Here is a 21,934-nt window from a genome sequence, read left to right as displayed (position 1 = left end):
CAACAGTTCATTTAGTGACCATTCAAAGTTACAACGGTATTGAAAAAAATGACATGACTCTTTTTTTCATACTTACAACCATTGCAGCATCCCGATGGTCAAGTGATCAAAATTCAGATGCTTACTGTCTCATATTTATGATGGTTTCACGTGTCCCATGGTCATGTGATAAGCTTTTGCAACCTTCTTTCATGCAATGGGAAATCCAGATTCACTTAACAACCGTGTTGCTAAATTAACAATTACAGTGATTCACTTAACAACTATCCTAAAATGGGGGCAATACTCAAGAACTGTCTCACTTAGCAGAAGAACTTTTTGGGCTCAATTCTGGTTGTAAGTCGAAGACTATCTGTATTCATAGAAAAGCAGGGAGTGATTTATTTGGCAGTCATTTGTACTTACCTTTATTTTTTTTTTAATTTCTCCAAGGTTCCCTGGCAGTGTCCATTGCTGATATGACTGCACCTGTTGTGGGTTCATCTGGAGGGGTGTATGCTCTTATTTCTGCTCATTTAGCCAATATAGTGATGGTAAGCCCTGGATTAAGTAGAACAGATATTGCCTTTGGGACCAGAATGTGCTGTTTATTGGATATGGATTCATTTATGTGACAGCTGAACTGTGGTTTTCAATCCAGCCTGAACAAATAATATCAACATTTGGTTGTTGGCATTATTGGTTTCTTTTTTGTTACGCTTATGTTGATTATTAGCAAGTAAACAAGTATCTCACATATTTCCATTTACAATAACAAACAGATCTGATTTTATGTTATTATATAAGCACAGGAGACTTAGTTCTCATATAGTCAATAAAAAATAAGACAGTAATAACTTTGACCATTACCAAAGCAAGGGACAGATGGAAACCATTGGCTATCAGCAAAAGAACTGGGTAGCACATTAAAAGCACAGAATATTGTTTTTATATATAAGTCTGTCAAATGCATAGCATAGAGCCCATTTCCATCAAACTAAGTCAACCAATTTGGGTCTATTGACGTGGATAAGCTAAGTCAGTATCTGAAAAGCTGTGAATTATGGATTTTTTGTTTAACACCTTCAGAGGAGGCCAGGTTGGGAAAGGGTAGTCTATGGTAAAATACAGCCAAAGGAAGACTACTATTAGATTTTCAGGCGCCAAAAATCTGCTGTGTACTTACTTTCTTTCTTTCTTTCTTTATTTTGTTTGTTTGTTTGTTTTGTCCAATACACAATGAGGGTTTTAGTGGGTATATATCTATATACACATAGTAAAATACATGATGAAGGTTATAGAGGAGATACTCATAGTAAAATATATCTAAGAAAGAATAGAAAAGTAGATATAGGAATAGAACATATCAATGAAAGAATAGAAGAAGAGATATAGGAATAGAAGAAAGGTATAGGAGATATAGGAGAGCAATAGGACAGGGGACGGAAGGCACTCTAGTGCACTTGTACTCGCCCCTTACTGACCTCTTAGGAATCTGGATAGGTCAACCGTGGTTAATCCAAGGGTAAAGTGTTGGGGGTTTGGGGATGACACTATGGAGTCCGGTAATGAGTTCCACGCTTCAACAACTCGGTTACTGAAGTAATATTTTTTACAGTCAAGTTTGGAGCGGTTAATATTAAGTTTAAATCTGTTGTGTGCTCTTGTGTTGTTGTGGTTGAAGCTGAAGTAGTCGCCGACAGGCAGGACGTTGCAGCATATGATCTTGTGGGCAATACTTAGATCTTGTTTAAGGCGTCTTAGTTCTAAACTTTCTAGGCTTTGTATTTCATTGCCAAATATATATACAGTTATATTTATCTCATTGTATTCAGCCCTGCCAATTAAAAAATATAAATAATTCGAGCTTAATGTTAGTGAGGGAGATTCTTGGATGATGAAAATGATGCATTTGGCACTCTAAGCACATTCATCACAATATTTGTTACACTTTGCTTTGTTTTTCCTCCTGAGAGGCTGACTCCATCAAACCTTTTTATTTTCCCTGGAAGTCCTTGAATAACTGCAAATAATAAAAAATGCCCATGCCTTTAGAATGAAATATTCCTGGAAATAAATAAAGGGAGAAGAATCATAAAGCAGTTCACCCTATGGGAAATAATAGATAAACAAACCAAATAAAAACACAAGATTTAGCAGTAACTTCCACAGTTTTCCAAGTGCATTATTATCTCTGTGGAGAAATAAACCAAAGATGTCTTCTAAAGATGTCTTTTCCCCAAAAAACTGGATTTATTTGTAGCATCTTTACTGATGCTTATCTAAATGTTTGTACTTCATTTCCCAGGATTCCTACCTATCATAAAAAGGCACAAGGTTGAGCAAGGGTCATAGATGATAGACAAAAGACAATTTCATACAACTCAGAAATGCTTACAAATGGTTCAGGTCACATATTGAAATATTACTTTAAAGGCCTGTATGTAACACTCTGGTTGCCTTTGTGAATTGTCAGACTGATTTCCAGGGCACAACCATATTGCATCAGTAACCACAGTTACTTACCTTGACTGACAACCACAATTTAGCCCAAATTTTCTGTTGCTAAGTAAGACATTTGTTAAGTGAATTTTGCCCCATTCTTGCCAGAGTTGTTAAGTGAATAACTACATTTGTTAAGTTAGTAACACAGTTGTTAAGTGAATCTGGCTCCCAGAAGTCACAACAGGTGATTAACAGATTAAAATTACGGAAGATGAAAAGTAATCTTTACAAAACCATGAGTTTGGAGCAGAGCACTGTTATTACATCCACCATCTCCAGCCTAGATCTTCTCCTAGACCCCATCATCCAAAATACCTTGGCTTATGGGATCTGCAGTAGGCCTCTACTACCAGCATGGGGGCTGGCCAATAGGATCAGGAGAAGACAGATCCTCAGATATCCTGGACCCACACTATAGTGGTGAACCTTTTTTCCCTTGGGTGCCAAAAGAGTGTGCGCGTGCACTATTGCACACATAGGAGTGCTCACATCCATAATTCAATGCCTAGGGAAGGCGAAAACAGGGCCCCTCCCTGGAGGCCCCCTGAATGCCGGAAATGACCCATTTCCTGACTTCCGGTGAGCCCAGCAGCCTTCACTGGAGCCTGGGGAGGGTGAAAACGCCCCCTCTCGCCCCTCCAGAAGCCAGAAACGCCATCCCAAAGTCTCTGTGTGAGCCAAAAATCAGCTGGGAGGCGTGCACATGCGTGTTGGAGCTAAGCTAGGACCAGTGAAGGGCTACCAAAACTTTTACTACCACTACCACACTGTGGGTGTGGCTTATGCAGGACGCCCTGCATGTTCTTTCAATATCTTTCAGTGCAAATTGGGTGCTCTGGGGTGGAGCTCCATTTTCACCACCCCACTGCATTCCGCCCCCCCCCCCAATCCGGGCAGTAGCCCACCTCTGGCTAGGACAACGGCTCGCAGATATGGCTCTGCATGCCACATGTGGCACTTATGCCATAGGTTCGTTATCACTGCTATAGACGGTTTTAAATGTGATAAGCAACATATTGAATCGGACCCAGAAGCAGATTGCAATTAGGGCAGCTTGTGTAACAGCGGTGTTACATGTACCAATCCAACTTAGGGGCCTTTAAAACTGTCTGCACTGCTGCATTTTGGAATAATTGTAGTTTGAGAATACTCTTCAAGGGTAGCCCCCTGTAAAGCGTATTATAATAATCCAAACAGGAGATGATCAGGGCATTAGTGACTAAGTGCAGAGGCCCCAGGATCCAGAAAACAATGCAGTTGGCATACAACATTGGAATCAAATCTCCCCAGAGATTTGCACGGTCCCACGCCCTCCTGGCCTTTTGAAAGGTTTTCAAACCTTTGCCAGCAGGCCTGGGACCATTGAGCATGGACATTATGCTGCGTGACTGAGATGAGCTTGGATGAATTGGTTTAAATGTTTGGGATTTTAAGATTTGGGTTTTATGGCTGGGGTTTATAATTTATATCTTGTATTTTGTATTGATTTTTATCTTGTAAGCTGCCTTGCATCCCCAGAAGGGTGGCCTAGAAATTCAGATTATTTATTTATTTATTGAATTTGTGTGCCGCTTCTCTCCGAGGACTCGGGGTGGCTCGCAACGTATCAAAGAAAATGACAATACATCTGGATCCAATTAATATAATTTAAAAAGCTAAAAGTTCTACTAGTATTGAAAACATTCATTACCATTCACTCTGTGAAATTAATTAATTTCACTCTGTAATTAATTAATATTAAGTTCTCTTAGCTTTTTGAGCAGGTGTTGCAAGTCTAGGAGAACACCAAAGTTAATAGCTATAAAAGTAGATAATGGTTAAAATGATTAAAGTGTTTATGGGTAAAAACATACTATTTAATTATTTCCTATTTTAAAAGTAATTAAGGATCATACTAAGGTACTAGAGAAGGAAAGTCAATTTAAAAACGATTAAGTATTCAAAAAATAGTGCATAAACTTACTACCCCCACTGGGGGCAGCAGCCCATTACTGGGACTGGTATGGAGATAGGAGGAACCCGCCCCTGGTAATGGTTCAGCTTTGCTTAGACAAATATGTTCTAGCAATCCAAAATGAGTTCATTTTTCCATTAAACAATGGGGCCATCTCCACTAATGTATTGCAGCAGAGGCGGAGTAACGACACGGACACAAGAGCTGGATTTAAACTGGGTCATTTTTATTAATTAAATTTGCATAATTTATTTAAATCAATTTGCATAAATTAACTATAACCCTAAACAAGGACCCGCAGGGTCAAACAATTGCTTCTGGGGCGGAAAATGACGTAATAAAAACTTCCGGGGCAACTATGGGCGTAGCTCCATGCTGATCCAGGTGAGGGGCCACGCCCTCACCTGATTCACTGCCATGCACTTGCATGTGGGAGGTCCCGCCGTCTATCCCATACAAGGGGACAGCAATGGGCGGGACCCAAAGACAGGTTCCCCCCAATTGCTCAGGTCGCTTACACCACAAGTCTTTGGAGAGAACCTGTCAATCATCCCCAAAGATGCCCAACGGAGAACACGCAGTTGCTAAACCACCACCCAGTTTTTCGCCCCTAACCTGCCTACCCAAATGACCAAAGGTATGCCAATTAGCCTGCATATGGGCGAAGCACCCCCTAACCGCGCATCCTTCACCGCAGTGTGGTATAGGCGAAAAAACGGTCGCAGAAAATACCGTGACCACCAAAAATTCCTATTCGGCCCCCCGAGGGGCGACCCCACTGGCACACTGAAAGATAGGGAGGGCGGGTGGGTGTTCTCCTCTTGTCATCCAGGGCGAAAAGGAGGCCCTGGAGCCTGCCCAGCCCTTTTATAGGGCTGCAGGCTCCGCCCCTGGATGATGTCACTGGGAAGGCCGAAGCCTCCCAGGAGCTGGCCAAGTGTTGTGTCTCCCTGGCCCTGCAGCAAAACAGGCCGGAGATGAAGTCACCAGCCAGGTATTCTTTTAGTATTGTGATTCCATAGCACATTCTCTGGCTTACTCTTCAGGAACTATGTTTCCCATAATGCTTTCCCCCAATTGAATTATATCATCTCCAAAATTTGTTTTGGGGTGTGTGGTTTTGAGGTTGCAAAACCCTTTTCCCCAATCTTTTGCTTTCGATCTCAAAGCAGAGGGAGAAGGATTTGAAGACAGGCAATGCATGGCCCCACGTCTTACTTCCAAGTTATTTTTCACCGTGTACCTATAGAAGCAGGCTGCTGAAAATAATCACAGCCTTGATTCTTAAACCTGTACTTATGTGCCTTTTTAATGACAGACAAGTGAAAGAGAGGAAATTAAAATTATCTGTTTATTTCACTTTGCCTGCAAGAGGATTTAAACTTCTCTTGTAATTTCAGCAACGTGGTTGTGGGTTGTGCCCCTCATCCCAAGGGGAGAGATCCGAGCTCTAAGACCCTCTTAGTTAGCTACTATGTCCCCAGTAATATTTAACTACAGAAAAACCAACAACAGCTATTTTTCCCCTTATCCCCAGAACATTGTTTCATTTGGCTCCCAGCATATTTCTAAAAGAACATTGTCAGTTCTACAGATATTAAAGTAATATTTTTCCCTTTATTCCAATGCTGCTGTACAAACAAGCCTCGAGGTATATGAAACCTGTAGCCTTTGTCATCTATTGTTTTGGAAGGAAGTCAAGTTACCGGAACAAAGTTGTTTTATAAGAATTCCTTCTCACTAACCAGAAACTTAATCTGAGAGGGATTCATGGTGTCCTGTCCATCTTCACTAAACAGTTGTTAGCCTGGTAGGAGGGTGGGACTTCATTTCCCAGACAGATTGAAGTACAACTAGGGTTTGATATCCACGCGACGTCCATAGATCTCGTGGACATTATGCGGATGTGACTAGACCCACATATGGCACAGACCACACTTGTATTTCTATTGGGATGAAGTAGTGGCACTTCCTATAATTCAGGGAAATAGCCTCTTCTCTGGAGTCAGACTGGCAGTTTTTTAAAAAAACTAGATTGAACAAGAGAAGCAATATTCTTGATTGGGGGATTAGGCTATCATGTTATTTTTATGGTTTCATGTTATTTATTGTTCTGTCCAATTTTTATGATACTGTTAACTGTCGGAACTGGAACTCTAATAATGAAACTTCTTACGGCAGTTTTCATATTTGATACCTACACAGAATAGAATAGAATAGAATAGAAGTGGGGTGGAATGAAATGGAATAGAATAGAATAGAATAGGTTTGTATGCCGCCCCTCTCCAAGGGTTCGGGGCGGCTCGCAGCATATAAAAGAGACAGTAGTAAACAAGCCAATTAATATACATAAAAACAATTCTTAAAATTTTAATTAAAAAAAAACACTTCCATTAACAATTCATTCAACAATCAGACTAAGAAACATTCATTGGTCAGGGGGAAGATCTAATAACCCCAGGCCTGGCGACAAAGATGAGTTTTTAAACTCTTTCGGAAGGCAAGGAGGGTGGGGGCAGTGCAAATCTCCAGGGGGAGCTGATTCCAGAAGGCCGGGCCCCCCACAGAGAAGGCTCTTCCCCTGGGGCCCGCCAGACGACATTGTTTAGTCGACAGGACCCGGAGAAGACGAACTCTGTGGGACCTTATCAACCGCTGGGATTTGTGCCGCAGAAGATGGTCCTAGAGGTATTCTGGTCTGATGCCGTGTAGAGCATAGGTTGTCCTCAACAGGAGGGATTAATATTAGGGATCTCATATCTCCCCTACATGTGAAACAAACAAGTAACCAAGAAAGTCCAAACCAACTTCCAGTTAGAGGTTCTTTTGTTTATATTTTCTTCAAATGCACAGGTTTTGCATTTGGAATATCTGCTGTTTGGGCGTTTGGATTCAAGAGTGCAAAGGTATCTCAGAATATTTATGAGACAACCTGCAATTCCTTAAATTGCATGTGCCTTTTCCCAGGGTCACAATGTAGGTGCACGATTCCAGCATGTCACAGTGATCACAATGTAATCGCACAATTCCAGGGGAAAATGCAGCTCTTTTAAGGACTTTTGATGTGAACATTCCCTCACATTCTGAAGCGCCTTTCCTCCCTCCAATTAAAAGTTTTATGGGTTGTTTTTTTTGTGGATATGCAAATGGAGTTTGGTTAACAGCTCTACGCCATTTCAGACAAATGGTTGTCTAATCTCTTCTTAAAAATTTCCAGTTTTGTAGCATTTACAACTTCTGGAGGCAAGTTGTTCCACTGATTAATTGTTCTAATTCTCAGGAAATTTCTCCTTAGTTCTAAGTTGCTTCTCTCCTTGTTTAATTTCCACCTACTGCTTCTTGTTCTACCCTCAGGTGCTTTGGAGAATAGTTTGACTCCCTCTTCTTTGTGACAATTCCTTAGATATTGGAACATTGCTATCATGTCTCCCCTAATCCTTCTTTTTATTAAATTAGACATACCCAATTCTAACAACTTTTCATATGTTTTAGCCGCTAGTCTCCTAATCATCTTTGTTGCTCCTCTCTGTACTCTTTGTAGAGTCTCCACATCCTTTTTACATTGTGGTGACCAAAATTGGTTGTAGTATTCAAAGTGTGGCCTTACCACCAACCAAGGCATTATAAAGTGGTATTAATACGTCACGTGATCATGAGTCTCTCTCTCTGTTCATACAGTATTTTGTATGACTTAGCACACTATGACTACATATTGTGCTAAATCATAATGTGATTTAGTTTGGATAGTTGGATAGTTTGTTTTAGGAATGCAATCACTGCAGTTTATAAGTTATGGTTTATAGTTTGGGGTGAGTCCAGAAAATTTAACAAATAATGGCTTAGTGTAATATCTCAACCACTTAATTTAAGTCTACATGGCATCGGACCAGAATACCTATGGGACCGCCTCCTGCCCCATGAATCTCAGTGACCGGTTAGGTCCCACAGAGTTGGCCTTCTCCAGGTCTTGTCAATTAGACAATACTGGTTGGCGGGGCCTAAGGAAAGGGCCTTCTCTGTGGGGGCCCCAAAACTCTGGAATCAACTCCCCCCAGAGATTCGTACTGTCTCCACCCTCCTTGCCTTCCGCAAGAGTCTTAAGACTCACTTATGTCACCAGGCCCGGGGCCGTTAGATTCTTGCCCCATGGCTGATGAATGGACTGAGATAAACCGATTGAATGGGAATGACTGGTTTTTTAGGGTTTTTAGTTTTAGATTATATATTTAATTAATTGGACCCGAAATGTTATGTATTGTTTTATTATGTGTTATGAGCTGCCCCGAGTACTCAGAGAGGGGCAGCATAGACGTCCAATAAATAAATAAGTAAATAAGTCAAACCAGTTTATTGGCCTGCTAATATTTCTTGTAGAGCCATCTGTACATAAGCAGATGGAGAGACAAATATAGACAGGCTTTCAAGGCTTGCAATCCTTATAGCTTACCCAGTTGAACCTAATACTTCTTACTTCTAAATAGATAATATACAAAATTGTATTGTTCACTGTATTTGGTAATGTAGGAGAGCGTTTGCATGGCTAATCTGAGCATCCGCTGGTTTAGAATAAATGTGACACTTTTATCAAAGCCACTTATTGGAGTGATTAACTCTTGTATTACTAAATTCACAACCAAAAAGGGCCTAACACATGGTTGTCTAAATAAATAAAAAGAAAAAAAAATAACCAGGATAATATTTTCAGGGTGGGAAACGAGAATCCGCTTATAGCAGGGGAAACATGCCTGTATGACAGATGCTTTGGCCTAAAAGTCAATAGAAGTCTTTGTAGAATCTATCATTTTTGTCAACATAACTAAAGCAGTATTGTGCCAACATGTTGCAAGTTGTGTACATCTCCACCTGTCATCTCACAGACACTGCTAGATTAAAAAAAACAAAACAAAACATTGAAACTGAGCCAAACCAAGGAAAATCAGATTTTGATAATTTGGGGCAAAATTTAACATTCCTTTGCCCATTTATATAAAAAATAATACATCTGTGCTTTTGTTTTATCCTTAATTATTTTTTCTTCTTCTTCAGAATTTATCTTATTAATATATCAGGCATTAATTCTTGAAATACTTCTTTGTGCTGCATGTTAATGAAATGAGAGACGTATTCACTGTCAAATAATCTGCATATAGCATTTATAATTTCCTAAAATAAGAGCACCAATGATCTTGCAGTCCTAATCTCATCTTGCTGTTGCTCGAAAGGTCACAGCTACAGTTAGCTACAATCCACATTAATTTTGAAAGTGGGGAGAGATTGGGGGAAATGAAAAATATCATTACTACTATTAGCAATGTAGCATGGAGCAACTTATGCAATTGGGCTTTTAATGCCACCCTTTTCACTTCCAAATTGTCAGAGGCAGTTTTTTTAAAAAGCAGGGTTTAATCTTCATTGCTTTGCAATCAATCTTGCAGGAACATAAATGTTCCCACTCCATGCAAAAGGGAGGGGGGAAATGTTTAGAAACCACATTGACTTGCATTTTGCAGTTGGCTCCTCACTTGCCAAAGGAAAAAGGAATTATTATTAATTTCATCCCTGGTCCTTTTGTTTGGTCTGCTGAGTGGGAACCGCAAAGCCACCATGCCACCATTTCCCTTAAAGGTCCCGAATTCCAGGAGCCAGAAAAGGTTACTGAGGCAAGAGCAAAGATAGGCAAAAACAAAACAAAACAATTGTTTGTTTCACAAGCATTTTAACTACATGCCCTGCAGCCAAGCAAGAAGTAGCTCTCTTCAGCTGTCAAACATATAGAGTTTACTTTCAGGCTGGCTCAGAATCCTCATGTGACCATCGGTCAAGGGTGTGTGTAACTAGCACTGAACCTGTTGATGTGTGAATGAGTATTTGCAAGAGCAGCACGTGAACCCTTCTGCCCTTATAACCCCCAAACTAGAATCACATAACTCTGCCGTTCAGGAAACGAACACAAGATAAACTGAACAGAGAATCAAACAATGTGTGATGTGTTATTTAAAGTTCAAAGGGCCAAGGGAAAACATCAAGCAATTGAAATTTCAGTAAAAATTGCTATCTCTATTCAAACGATATGCGTGCTTGATATTCCACCACCCTTATCCATTATTATTTAAATCTGCATTATTGCCCATTTTATCTTGTTCTGTAAGATCAAGAGAAATATGCTATGACCCAACCCTATAATATAACAAACAAGGTCCCATTAACTACCTATTTAGATATACAGTGTTCCCTCGATTTTTGCGGGGGATGCATTCTGAGACCGCCCGCGAAAGTCGAATTTCCGCGAAGTAGAGATGCGGAAGTAAATACACTATTTTTTACTATGAACAGTATCACAAGCCTTTCCTTAACACTTTAAACCCCTAAATTGCAATTTCCCATTCCCTTAGCAACCATTTAGATTATTAGTCACCATGTTTATTTATTAAAGTTTATTTAAAAAAATAATTATTAAAGGGAGATGAAAGTTTGGTGATGACATATGACGTCATCAGGCGGGAAAAACCATGGTATAGGGAAAAAACCCATGAAGTATTTTTTTAATTAATATTTTTGAAAAACCGTGGTATAGATTTTTCACGAAGTTCGAACCCGCGAAAATCGAGGGAGCACTGTATTTCAAATGACAAGGGTTATCCGGAAAGTAAGGTTGCAAGCACATAGCTCTCATGGGGGAAGTTGGTATTAGTATTGTGTAGCAGGGAAGCCAGCGGACGTGAACGAGCAGTGCCAGTGGTCAGTAGATCATCGACTGGCGTCGTGGTGAATGTTTGAGATGAGCATCTTCATTCAGTTTCCCTCCAAGTGCAAAGTGCACACTGTAATATGCTACCTGAAATTTAAGGGCATGAACACTGCTGTGATGGGTACCCAAGATTTCTGCGCAATGGGTGCCCAAGATTTTTCTCGCCAATTGCTGAGTTTTGAATTTTGGGGATGAAGGAGAATGAGTATGGTGCCACTGCATTGATTGACGTTTGCTGTCTAGAGCAGTGTTTCCCAACCTTGGCAACTTGAAGATATTTGGACTTCAACTCCCAGAATTCCCCAGCCAGCATTTGCTGGCTGGTGAATTCTGGGAGTTGAAGTCCAAATATCTTCAAGTTGCCAAGCTTGGGAAACACTGCTCTAGAACATGGTGATACGCCCAAGTTTCATCTCCTGTTACTATACAGTTAAGAAAACCTTCACCTTCAATCTCGAAATGTCAAGGAATTCTTGGGCGGCACTGACTTTGTTGATTCTGTGCCCTTCAGTAAGCATCTTGGGCACCCACCGCAGCAGCGTTCATGCCCTTAGCATTCAGGTAGTGTATTACAACGCAACTTCACACATGGAGGGAAACAGAATCAGGACACTCATCTCGAACCTTCACCACAACATCAGTCAATGATCTATTGATCACTAGTACTGCTCGTTCTTTTCCACTGGCTTCCCGCTACATGATAGTACCGTGTTTCCCCGAAAATAAGACACTGTCTTATATTAATTTTTGCTCCAAAAGTTGTGCTACGCCTTATTTTCGGGGGGTGCCTTATATTTCTCAAATAAGACAAATTCACAGGCAGAAAAGCTGACACCCCCAAAGAAAGTGTACCGTACGGTACACTGATTATGGTACGGTACCTGTCAGTATGGCACCCACACACACAAACGACGACACTTATATGGTACAACAGTATACTCCCGCTATTGCAGCTTCCGGCCACCAGAGGAGCTACAGTCTACGCACTGTAGTGGAGACTGTAATGGCGGTGAGACAGCAGCAGACTGTGTCTGCTGTACTGGATGGTACAAAGCGATGGAAGGGGCCAGCAGGGGACGCCACATTATTACGGTACTGCTATGAACAGCTTTGAATGGTACCGTATGTTTTTCCACCGTACCGTATGTAAACTTGACTACGCCTTATTTTCGGGGGGTGCCTTATATTAGCAAATTCTGCAAAAACTCTGACATGCCTTACTTTCGGGGTACGTCTTATTTTCGGGGAAACAGGGTAGTAGCAATCTCTCCCTCAAACATTCCCCGTGAGAGCTACCTGTCTTGTAACCTTACTTCCCAGATAACCCTCATACTTTTATATTTACATTTTCTCCCCCTGCTCCAAATTACCACAGCCCCACCCAACCACAGGTGGCCTCATTTTCTTTGATAATAATCTCTCAGTTATTGTTGCCTATGCATCGCTCTCAGCGTGGCTGTATCATTAACTCTTGTTCTGAATCCAAGGAGGAGCTAGATAATTGATCTCCTTCTGAACTGTCTGCCACACTCTCCTCCTCCCTGTCACTCATGTCTTCTTGATCAGAGGAGCCTTCATCAGCAGATTCCACCAGGGGCAAAACAGGCCTGCAGCATGTGGATGTCTCCCCCACATCCACAGTCCTTGGGGCAGGAGCTGGGCCAGAGCTAACCACAACACTAGCCGAGGAATTCAGAGAGTTAAAGTTGCCAAGACTGAGAAACACTGCTGCAATTTCCTTTCAAACAAGACTGCTTGTGGCAAGACCACTGCATGTAACACTTTCAAAGGAGATAATATTCCCAACTTCAATGGGAATCCTGGTGATATAGTGGTTAAAAGTTCGGTCCTGATGGGGCGCAAGGTTGATTCAGCCTTTCATCCTTCTGAGGTTGGTAAAATGAAGACTCAGATTGTTGGGGGCAATATGCAAATAATACTTCATTGTAAACAGCCCGGAAAGTGCTTTAACACACTATGGGATAGTATATAAGTCTAAACATTACTGCTATTCATGCCTATGAATTTCTTAGAATGATCACTGAATTTAAGAATATCCTTCACAGCAATGCTGCTTTGCTGACTACATTTCAGAATTTGGAAAACAGAGAGAAATCAATAAAAGGTCTGCTTGGGAAGAATGAATCTCCTCTTTTAACCAATCTAATGGCAGCGTTCCAAATGTCCTCTTGAGCGTTGTTGATTAGTTAGATGAGATCTGAAATGTAGGTCCAGTATCTCTCTCCCTGTCTGATATATGATGCCATTGACCTGGAGGATTCTTAAAAAGAGATATGAGGAGCAAGGTGTTCTGGCCTGAGAACCCAGATTTTATTGAGCAATAATTCCTATCATCCCAGCCTGTCCAATGTTCAGGAAAGAGCAGGGTTGTAATCACTGTATAGGCAGACTTTATGTCCCAGCCAGTGACAACTCCATCTTTCTTGGTCCTTGAAATCACTTTACCTACAATGCCTCTTCTTTGACACCTGGAGTTGTAGAAGCTGACATGAGAGGCTAAGGTTGCCTAGCATTGACCTTGAATGACCTCCTTCCTCCAATTTCTAAAATCTCCACTTTCCTTCTCATTCCATAGGGATGCACAATATACACTGTAGAAACATTCAATTGCAATTTTAATGCAACATGTATACAATTCCATAGACTGTTTTAGATTCCTTTATAATTTCTTCATTAATGGATCAGATTATTTTCAGTCTTTTTTTCCTTTTCCTGTAAACATAATGTTGTACCTTCAATAATAATAATAATAATAATAATAATAATAATAATAATAATAATAATAACAACAACAACAACAACAACAACAACAACAGATGAGCCGGGGTGGCGCAGCAGGTAGAGTGCTGTACTGCAGGCCACTGAAGCTGACTGTAGATCTGAAAGTCAGCAGTTCAAATCTCATCACCGGCTCAAGATTGACTCAGCCTTCCATCCTTCCAAGGTGGGTAAAATGAGGACCTGGATTGTGGGGGCAAATATGCTGGCTATGTTAAAAAGTGCTATTGCTAACATGTTGTAAGCCGCCCTGAGTCTAAGGAGAAGGGCGGCATAAAAATCAAATAAATCAAATAAATAAATAAACAAACAAACAAACAAACAAATAAATAAACAAATAAACAAATAAACAAACAACAACAACAACAACAATAATAATAATACAAGTGGCACATCCAAAGCCTCCTGGGGGTTTGGGGTTTGTAGTTGTTCCTTCTCTGGATCTATGCAAGAGATGAGGTATTGCAAAATAAGCTAATGGACCATCTTGCATCTGGAGAGCAATAGTTAAAACTGTGAATGGTGAGCAGACAAGTGCCTGTACTATGAGAACACACAAGAATGACTTTACTTATTTTTATTTTTTTATTTTTGTTTGTTTTGTCAAGTACATATTGGTGGCATATAAAGATATGATAATATTCATATACATGATACTAGTAAAAAAGAAACATTAGGACAGGGGACAGAAGGCATGATTGTGCACTTATGCATGCCCCTTACTGACTGACCTCTTAGGAATTGGGAGAGGTTAACAGTGGATAGTCTAAGAGTAAAGTTTTGGGGGTTAGGTGAAGATACTACAGAGTCTGGTAGTGAGCTCCATGCATCAACTACTCGGTTACTAAAGTCGTATTTCCTGCAGTCGAGTATAGAGCGGTTTACATTTTTATATTTCCAAATGTAGAGAAGAGCAACAAAGAAGATTAGGGGACTGGAGGCTAAAACATATGAAGAATGGTTGCAGAAACACATGTCTAAATTAACAAAAATATAAGGAATAAGGTTGATATGACAGCAGTGTTCCAATGTCTCAGGGGTCAAAGAAGAGGGAGTCAAGCTACTCTCCAAAGCGCCTGAGGGTAGGACAAGAAGCAATGGGTGGAAATTAATCAAGGAGAGAAGCAACTTAGAACTAAGGACAAATTTTCTGATAGTAAGAACTAATCAGTAGAACAATTTGCCTTCAAAAGTTGTGAATGCTCCAACACTAGAAGTTTTTAAGAAGATGTTGGATAACCATCTGTCTGAAGTGGTGCAGGGCTTTCTGCCTAAGCAGGGGGTTGGACTAGATCCCCAAGGTCCCTTCCAACTCTGTTATGCTATATAGATTTTATGGTTTATAGCTGTGATTTGTGACTAAGTATTGAATGAACCCAGTATTGTATAATTTTAATAATAGTAGCTCTCACCTCAAATATTAGAACAATTAATCAGTTGAACGACTTATCTCCAATAGTTGTGAATTCTCCAACGTTGGATAAGAAGAGATTGGACAACCATTTGTCTGAAATGTAGGATTTACTGCCTGAGCAAGGGGTTGGGCTACAAGACCTCCAAGGTCCCTTCCAACTCTGTTATTCTGTAAAGTATTGAAGGTTACATCATAGTTTAGCATTGCACAGATCACCCCATTACCAGAAATCCTCCATACCAAACCTGCTCATGTTTTCTAAGAGCTCATTAAGGGAAACAGCAGAAGGTTTCACTGCATGGAGAGCAACATTTTTTATAAAAAATATCATAAAATGAGATAGTCTTGAGCAATGCAAAGGATATAGCTAGAGGTATAACAAGCAGGAAGAGGGAGATTGTGATCCCCTTATATAGAGCGCTGGTGAGACCACATTTGGAATACTGTGTTCAGTGCTGGAGACCTCACCTACAAAAAGATATTGACAAAATTGAACGGGTCCAAAGACAGACTACAAGAATGGTGAAAGATCTTAAGCATAAAACGTATCAGGAAAGACTTAATGAACTCAATCTGTATAGTCTGGAGGACAGAAGGAAAAGGGGGGACATGATCGAAACATTTAAATATGTCAAAGGGTTAAATAAGGTTCAGGAGGGAAGTGTTTTTAATAGGAAAGTGAACACAAGAACAAGGGGACACAATCTGCAGTTAGTTGGGGGAAAGATTAGAAGTAATGTGAGAAAATATTATTTTACTGAAAGAGTAGTAGATCCTTGGAGCAAACGTCCAGCAGACGTGGTTGGTAAATCCACAGTAACTGAATTTAAACATGCCTGGGATAAACATATATCCATTGTAAGATAAAATACAGGAAATAGTATAAGGGCAGACTAGATGGACCATGAGGTCTTTTTCTGCCGTCAGTCTTCTATGTTTCTATGTTTCTATATAAAACCCGAATTCACATCTTGATTTTGAAAAAAAAAACTTTTTTTTTCTTCCGGTCAATATTCTGGCTGATTTAGGAAAGAACGAATTGGTAGCTTTCAGAAGGCAAGTCTTTTAATTTATTTCTCAGGGTCTCCTTACCAAAGCTGGAATGGGTGTGCAATGAAAAAAGATGAAGGGATGGATGTGTATTCCAAAAGCCAAAGACATTAAATGAAAGGAGAAGGGACCCAAATTAAGCCCCAGGGAATCAGGTCTGTCTCCAGATATTGAGCAGATGGGGAAAAGAATCACTTGGATATTCTTTGATTTCTTTCTCAGAACTGGTCTGGAATGAAGTGTCAATTCAAGCTGCTGCGCATGGCCGTTGCCTTGATCTGCAGTAAGTATCCTCATTAAATGATTCTCATTAGCGCACCTGCTATGCTTAAAGATAGTCTTGATCTCATCTATTCTTTTTTCAGATTAGTAGCCTAGAGATAATAGTGGGAAATTAGAAAAAAAAAATCAATCTTGGGACTGTGCCATATAGAACTGCTCACTTTGCTTTCTAAACCCTGTAGAACAGTGTTTCCCAACCTTGGCAACTTGAAGATATTTGGACTTCAACTCCCAGAATTCCCCAGCCAGCGAATGCATTCTGGAATTCTGGGAGTTGAAGTCCAAATTCTGGGAGTTGAAGTTCAAATATCTTCAAGTTGCCAAGATTGGGAAACATTGCTATAGAGGATGTGTTGAATCACATCTACATTTGGGACCAGACTGGATGGCACAACAATTAATTTGGACAGTGCTAATGACCAATAAGTAGATCAACTTCTTTGATTGGGCTTTTTTTCCCCAGAGAAAGAAACCAGGAATAAATTATGGCTTCTTGGAAATTAAGAATAAGTTGGAATTCCTCACTAGCTAAGCAAGTGGTGGCCACTTGTGAAGGCTTTAGAAAGTCTCCCTCGCTGACTTTACTGGCCTTCAGGAAGGAAATTAAGACCTGGTTCTTCCAGCAGGCTCTGAGTCAGACTTATCGGTGCCCTTTAGGCAAACCCTTGTCCTCTGAGTTGCTGCATGGCAGTCATTTCATTACTAAATTAGGTAACATTTTCAGCAGGGTTTTACATGCGCCCGTTAGCGTTTCTGTAATAATATATCTTGTCATGTTTTGCAATGTAGAACAATCTCAGCTGAGATTGGATCAACATCACTCAGCTGTAACTAGGGTGACCTTTGCACAGGTTCGCCCGGTGCACCAATTGCAGCCCTACCTGGATCAAGAGGCTCTTCACATGGTCACTCAAGCCCTTATCATCTCACGGTTGGACTATTGCAATGCGTTCTACATGGGGCTACCCCTGAAAAGCGTTTGGAGACTTCAGCTGGTCCAGAACACAACAATGCAAGCTATTGTGGGTGCACCTAGGTGCACCCACATCACACCAACTACTGGTTCACTGGTCAGGCTCCAGATGCAATTCAAGGTGTTGGTTATCACTTATAAACCCCTATATGGCTTAGAGCCACCTTCTACCACACATCTCCCAGTGACCAATAAGAGTCCACAGGGTTGGCCTCCTCCAGGTCCCATTAGCTAAACAATGTCAGCTGGCGGGGCCATGGGTAAGGGCCTTCTCTGTGGCGGCTCTGGCTCTCTGGAATCAGGTACCTCCTGAGATATGTATGCCTCCACCCTACTGGCCTTCCAGAAAACCATAAGGACTTGGTTTTTCTGGCAGGCCTGGGGCCATTGACCACATAAAGTATCACCTAGATCCGGCCAAGAGAGATATGCATGGTCTAATATGAGTTTTTTAAAATTATTTTTAAATTGCTCTTTTAGATGTTGCTCTCTCTGTTGTAAACCACCCAGAATCCTCAGGGAGTTGAGCAGCATATAAATTAAATTAATAATTTTAAAAAGAGTAATCAAGTTAAATACAATCATACATTTGTGCTCCTTGAAGCCAAAATCAGGGATATGGGACCTGTCCCTTGGTTTTTCCCACTTTAAGACTTGCTTGCATTTTTTTAATGGTTCATTAGAAAATTTGGACTAACCAGCAATTGGCTTAAGTGGAAAACAAGGGAACCTCCATAAAGTTCTGGAGAGGCTGCCTAATCTTTCCTAATCTATCTGCTTAATCTGAATCGCCACCTGTGTTCCACTAGTCTTTGGCAGCAGAGATTATAGCTGAACTCTAATATGATTTTACATCCCATTATGATAATAGGACTAGGTACAAAAAGAGAAAGGCAGATTATTTTCTCAAGGGGAAAAGGGATGGGGGAAATGAAAAGAAGATTCATAGAGAAGGCTCTTTAAAAAAAATCTGTCAGTAATGGGGGGGGGGACTTTTTTTTTTTAGAACTAGTCTGTTGTGTACCACTGAATCAATGGCTTTAAAGAAGTCCATGTAAATTGCATCTATTACTTTGCCCTGATCGAGTTTCATAGTCCATACGTTTTTGCAGTGTAGAAGTTGTAGATTACAGGACAATTTTTTTCTGAAACCAAATTGTTCCAAAAGAAATATTTTATTTAAAAAGATAAAGTTGTCAGGGACTTATTTTCAAGTCATTGGGTGAAATTCTTGCGCAATAATCTGTTCTGTTCCTTGAAAATGTTGCTCAAAATAGTAAGGAACACAGCATAATAGCATGGGATTCTACGGGAGAGTGAATGGACAAAGCTGTGCAATTTCTGATGAATTGTGAGCCTGTGTGACTTCCCACTTCGTCTCTCTTTCAGTGAGCTTTGAATTTGGAAGAGCTGTATGGCTGAGATTCTACCCATCCGCTTATCCTCCGTGTCCTCATCCCAGTTTCGTTGCCCACCTCGGTGGGGTGGGAGTGGGAATCACCCTTGGCGTGGTTATTCTAAGGAACTATGAGCAGAGACTTCAAGATCAATCAGTGTGGTGGATCTTCGTTTCCATGTATATAGTGTTTGTTCTCTTTGCCATCTTCTGGAACATTTTTGCCTACAGCCTGTTGGATCTAAAACTACCTCCACTTCCTTAAGAGCTTGGGCTAAACAACAGACAAAGAAGTGACTTCCTATCGTCCAGCTTTATGGGCAAAATAATAATAATAATAATGAAACCAGAGGATTTATTTTTTTATGAATGTGACAGGAGGGGAATGTATCCAAGTTCTAGAATGACATTCATCAAGGGAGAACTATACAAAATGAATATTAAGGACGACTCCATGGATCCTTGCTTGGAAGATGTTTGGGTATGAAGAATTTACAGGTACCATGATTTTTATGAGCCACACCTTGTGCCCTTTGCTCATATAACCTGTTTGGTGCTCTACTCCAAAGGAAGATTCAGCCCCCTGGATGCTTAGCCCAATGCATATGGGTGAAATGTTCATGCACCCAGCGAAGGCTCATCTGGATGGTTTTGTCTTTTTCAGCATTCACAGTTAGAAACTTTAGAAGAGCGTTTCTTAGCTGATGTCCTCCAGATGTGTTGTGCTATAAACCCTTCACTTTGGTTTAAGATGATGGGAACTGTAGTACTATTATATCGGATCATGCCAGACAATCTTCAGTCTGTTTGGAAAATATATTCCTTTCTTTAGTGGATGGGTTGTAAGGCAGGGCAAAAGGAAGGCTTAGAGACCACATAAGGCATGCCAGCCGAGTATCCACTTTGTAGCTCTACAGAGCCATAAAGTCTCTAAGTCCAAATATTTTAGCCTTTCCCCCATTGGTCGAGTTGTCTGGATAATTATGAGGGGAAAATAAATGGAGGATTCTGAATTTAGATGTTCACTCGTGACCACTTGCAGAGACTGGTTTTCCGCTAAAGAATCAACTAAATCATAGTGAAATATTTGAAGGTGCTTTAGTCTGCTTATAAAATTCAGCTGAATATTTCATTGTTTTTTTATAATTGTTTGTGGCTGGGTTTTTAGTCATCTCAGACTAGTTGAAGCTGTTGAATCTTACAATAACTATATTATTTCCTCTGGGCCTTTAGTCCTTCTGTTTATTTTAAAGCAGAATCTGCTGCTTGGAGAAAGATAGTTAGATGGTCTACTTTTTAAAAAGAGTTCTTCCAGAATTTCACAACCCATTAAACAACGTAATGGATATTCTTGATGTTTAGCCTGCCTTTAACAAGCTCTGCTGCAGTCTTCTGTATTTGCAAGATCTTGATCAACCAATTTTGGAAGAAGTAGATGTGCTCCTCCAACAAAACATTCTACCAATTTTGGTTTGCAAAATACAGGTTTGTCCTTTTGCCTCTTGTGAATGCAATCAGCAAAATTGTAATGATCTTTTGTTAATTGTTCAACATATATTTTATTGCAGCCGTTCTCAACCTGATGGTCTCTAAATATGTTGGAATTCAGCAGGACCAAAGGAATTCTGCGAACTGAAGTCTTTAATCTACGCACAATTGAAAACACTCCCCCTGTAGAAGTGGTTTTTAAACAGTTGATATGGAGGAGGCAGCTGCACGATCGAAGTCCTGCCTCCTTTTTACATGCAGCAATGCACATTAAAAACAGGCAGAGTTTCTGTTGAGTTGTCACACCTACCATATTGGCATTTTACTCTTGCCCTGTCAACATCTGTGGAAAAAGTTGGAGAGATGTGGTTTATTCAGGGCTACCAATAATTTAGGCTGAGAAATCCAGATAACTAGAAGGCAGTAAGGAGAACTTTTAACTACCTGCTATTGTTTAGGAGTCCTCTATTCACCTGGAATTCAGAGTGTTTTGGTCTCGTTATAGTTTAGGACATGAGTCTGGGGAGAATTGCTTTAATGCAGGGGTTTCCAACATTGACAACTTTATGACTTGTGGACATCAGCTCCCAGAACACCTCAGCCAGCAAGTGGCTGAAGAATTTTGGGAGTTGTAGTCCACAAGTCATAAAGTTGCCAAGGTTGGAAGCGCCTGCTTTAATGGATCAGGGATGTGTTTAATAGTAGTACTTCAACAGGTGTGCAAGCCTGAGTGAATTATTTATGCAACCTCATGGGATGCACTTCTTCTGTCAGGAGGGGGAGATTTTGTGTGTGTGGAAAATATCTCTGTGGATTTAAAATAATTAAATCTACACCGCTGCTAGGAAGCAAATAATAGTAGGACATTTGTTTGTTTGTTTAGTCTAAAGAAAAACCAGATGGGATCGCGCCACATACTGGCCTGGATTAAATAAGATGAGATACTTTGAAGCTCAGTATGTAATGAAATCACTAGCATGTTGTGTGACTCTGGGGATCGCACTCAGTCTTATTCAGGTCTTCAGGCATAGCTCATTGTGATAGCACAGCAGTCATATTTTGTTGATTTGGGGTTTGAGGTTGGTGCAGGGGTTTTCAACACCTTAGAGGGGGCAATCCCTGTTTTTTAAAATCCAATCAGCCTTGTGCAGGCAAAATGGAAACAGCAGAATTTCCCTGGACTTTGCTACTGATTTAGACTGTCTTAGTTTCAGTGGACAGTTGTTGAGAATTCCAATGAAAATATACATTAAAATGCAATTACAGGTAGTCCCTAGGTTATGTCATCCCCGACGTACAACGTTTTGTGGTTACGACGACCCGGGGACAGTTTCGAAGCCACCGCT

At 40.5% G+C, this 21,934-nt stretch overlaps 1 protein-coding gene across 1 annotated transcript in view; it reads left to right on the top strand.

Moving 5' to 3' along the window:
• The window catches only part of RHBDL3 (rhomboid like 3), a 163,596-nt gene extending 144,028 nt beyond the window's left edge, over positions 1-19,568 (top strand). Inside the window, exons 8-10 of the mRNA XM_070735999.1 lie at positions 433-533; positions 16,672-16,732; positions 19,094-19,568. Of these exons, the coding sequence (XP_070592100.1) occupies positions 433-533; positions 16,672-16,732; positions 19,094-19,365 (434 nt within the window). The 3' untranslated portion in view covers positions 19,366-19,568. The remainder of the gene's footprint in view (positions 1-432; positions 534-16,671; positions 16,733-19,093) is intronic.
• Positions 19,569-21,934: the final 2,366 nt, after the last annotated feature.

The sequence above is a fragment of the Erythrolamprus reginae genome, chromosome 2 (genome assembly GCF_031021105.1).
Source record: "Erythrolamprus reginae isolate rEryReg1 chromosome 2, rEryReg1.hap1, whole genome shotgun sequence".
In the NCBI taxonomy this organism is placed as follows: Eukaryota; Metazoa; Chordata; class Lepidosauria; order Squamata; family Dipsadidae; genus Erythrolamprus; species Erythrolamprus reginae.
This window is presented reverse-complemented; position numbering and strand designations above follow the sequence as displayed.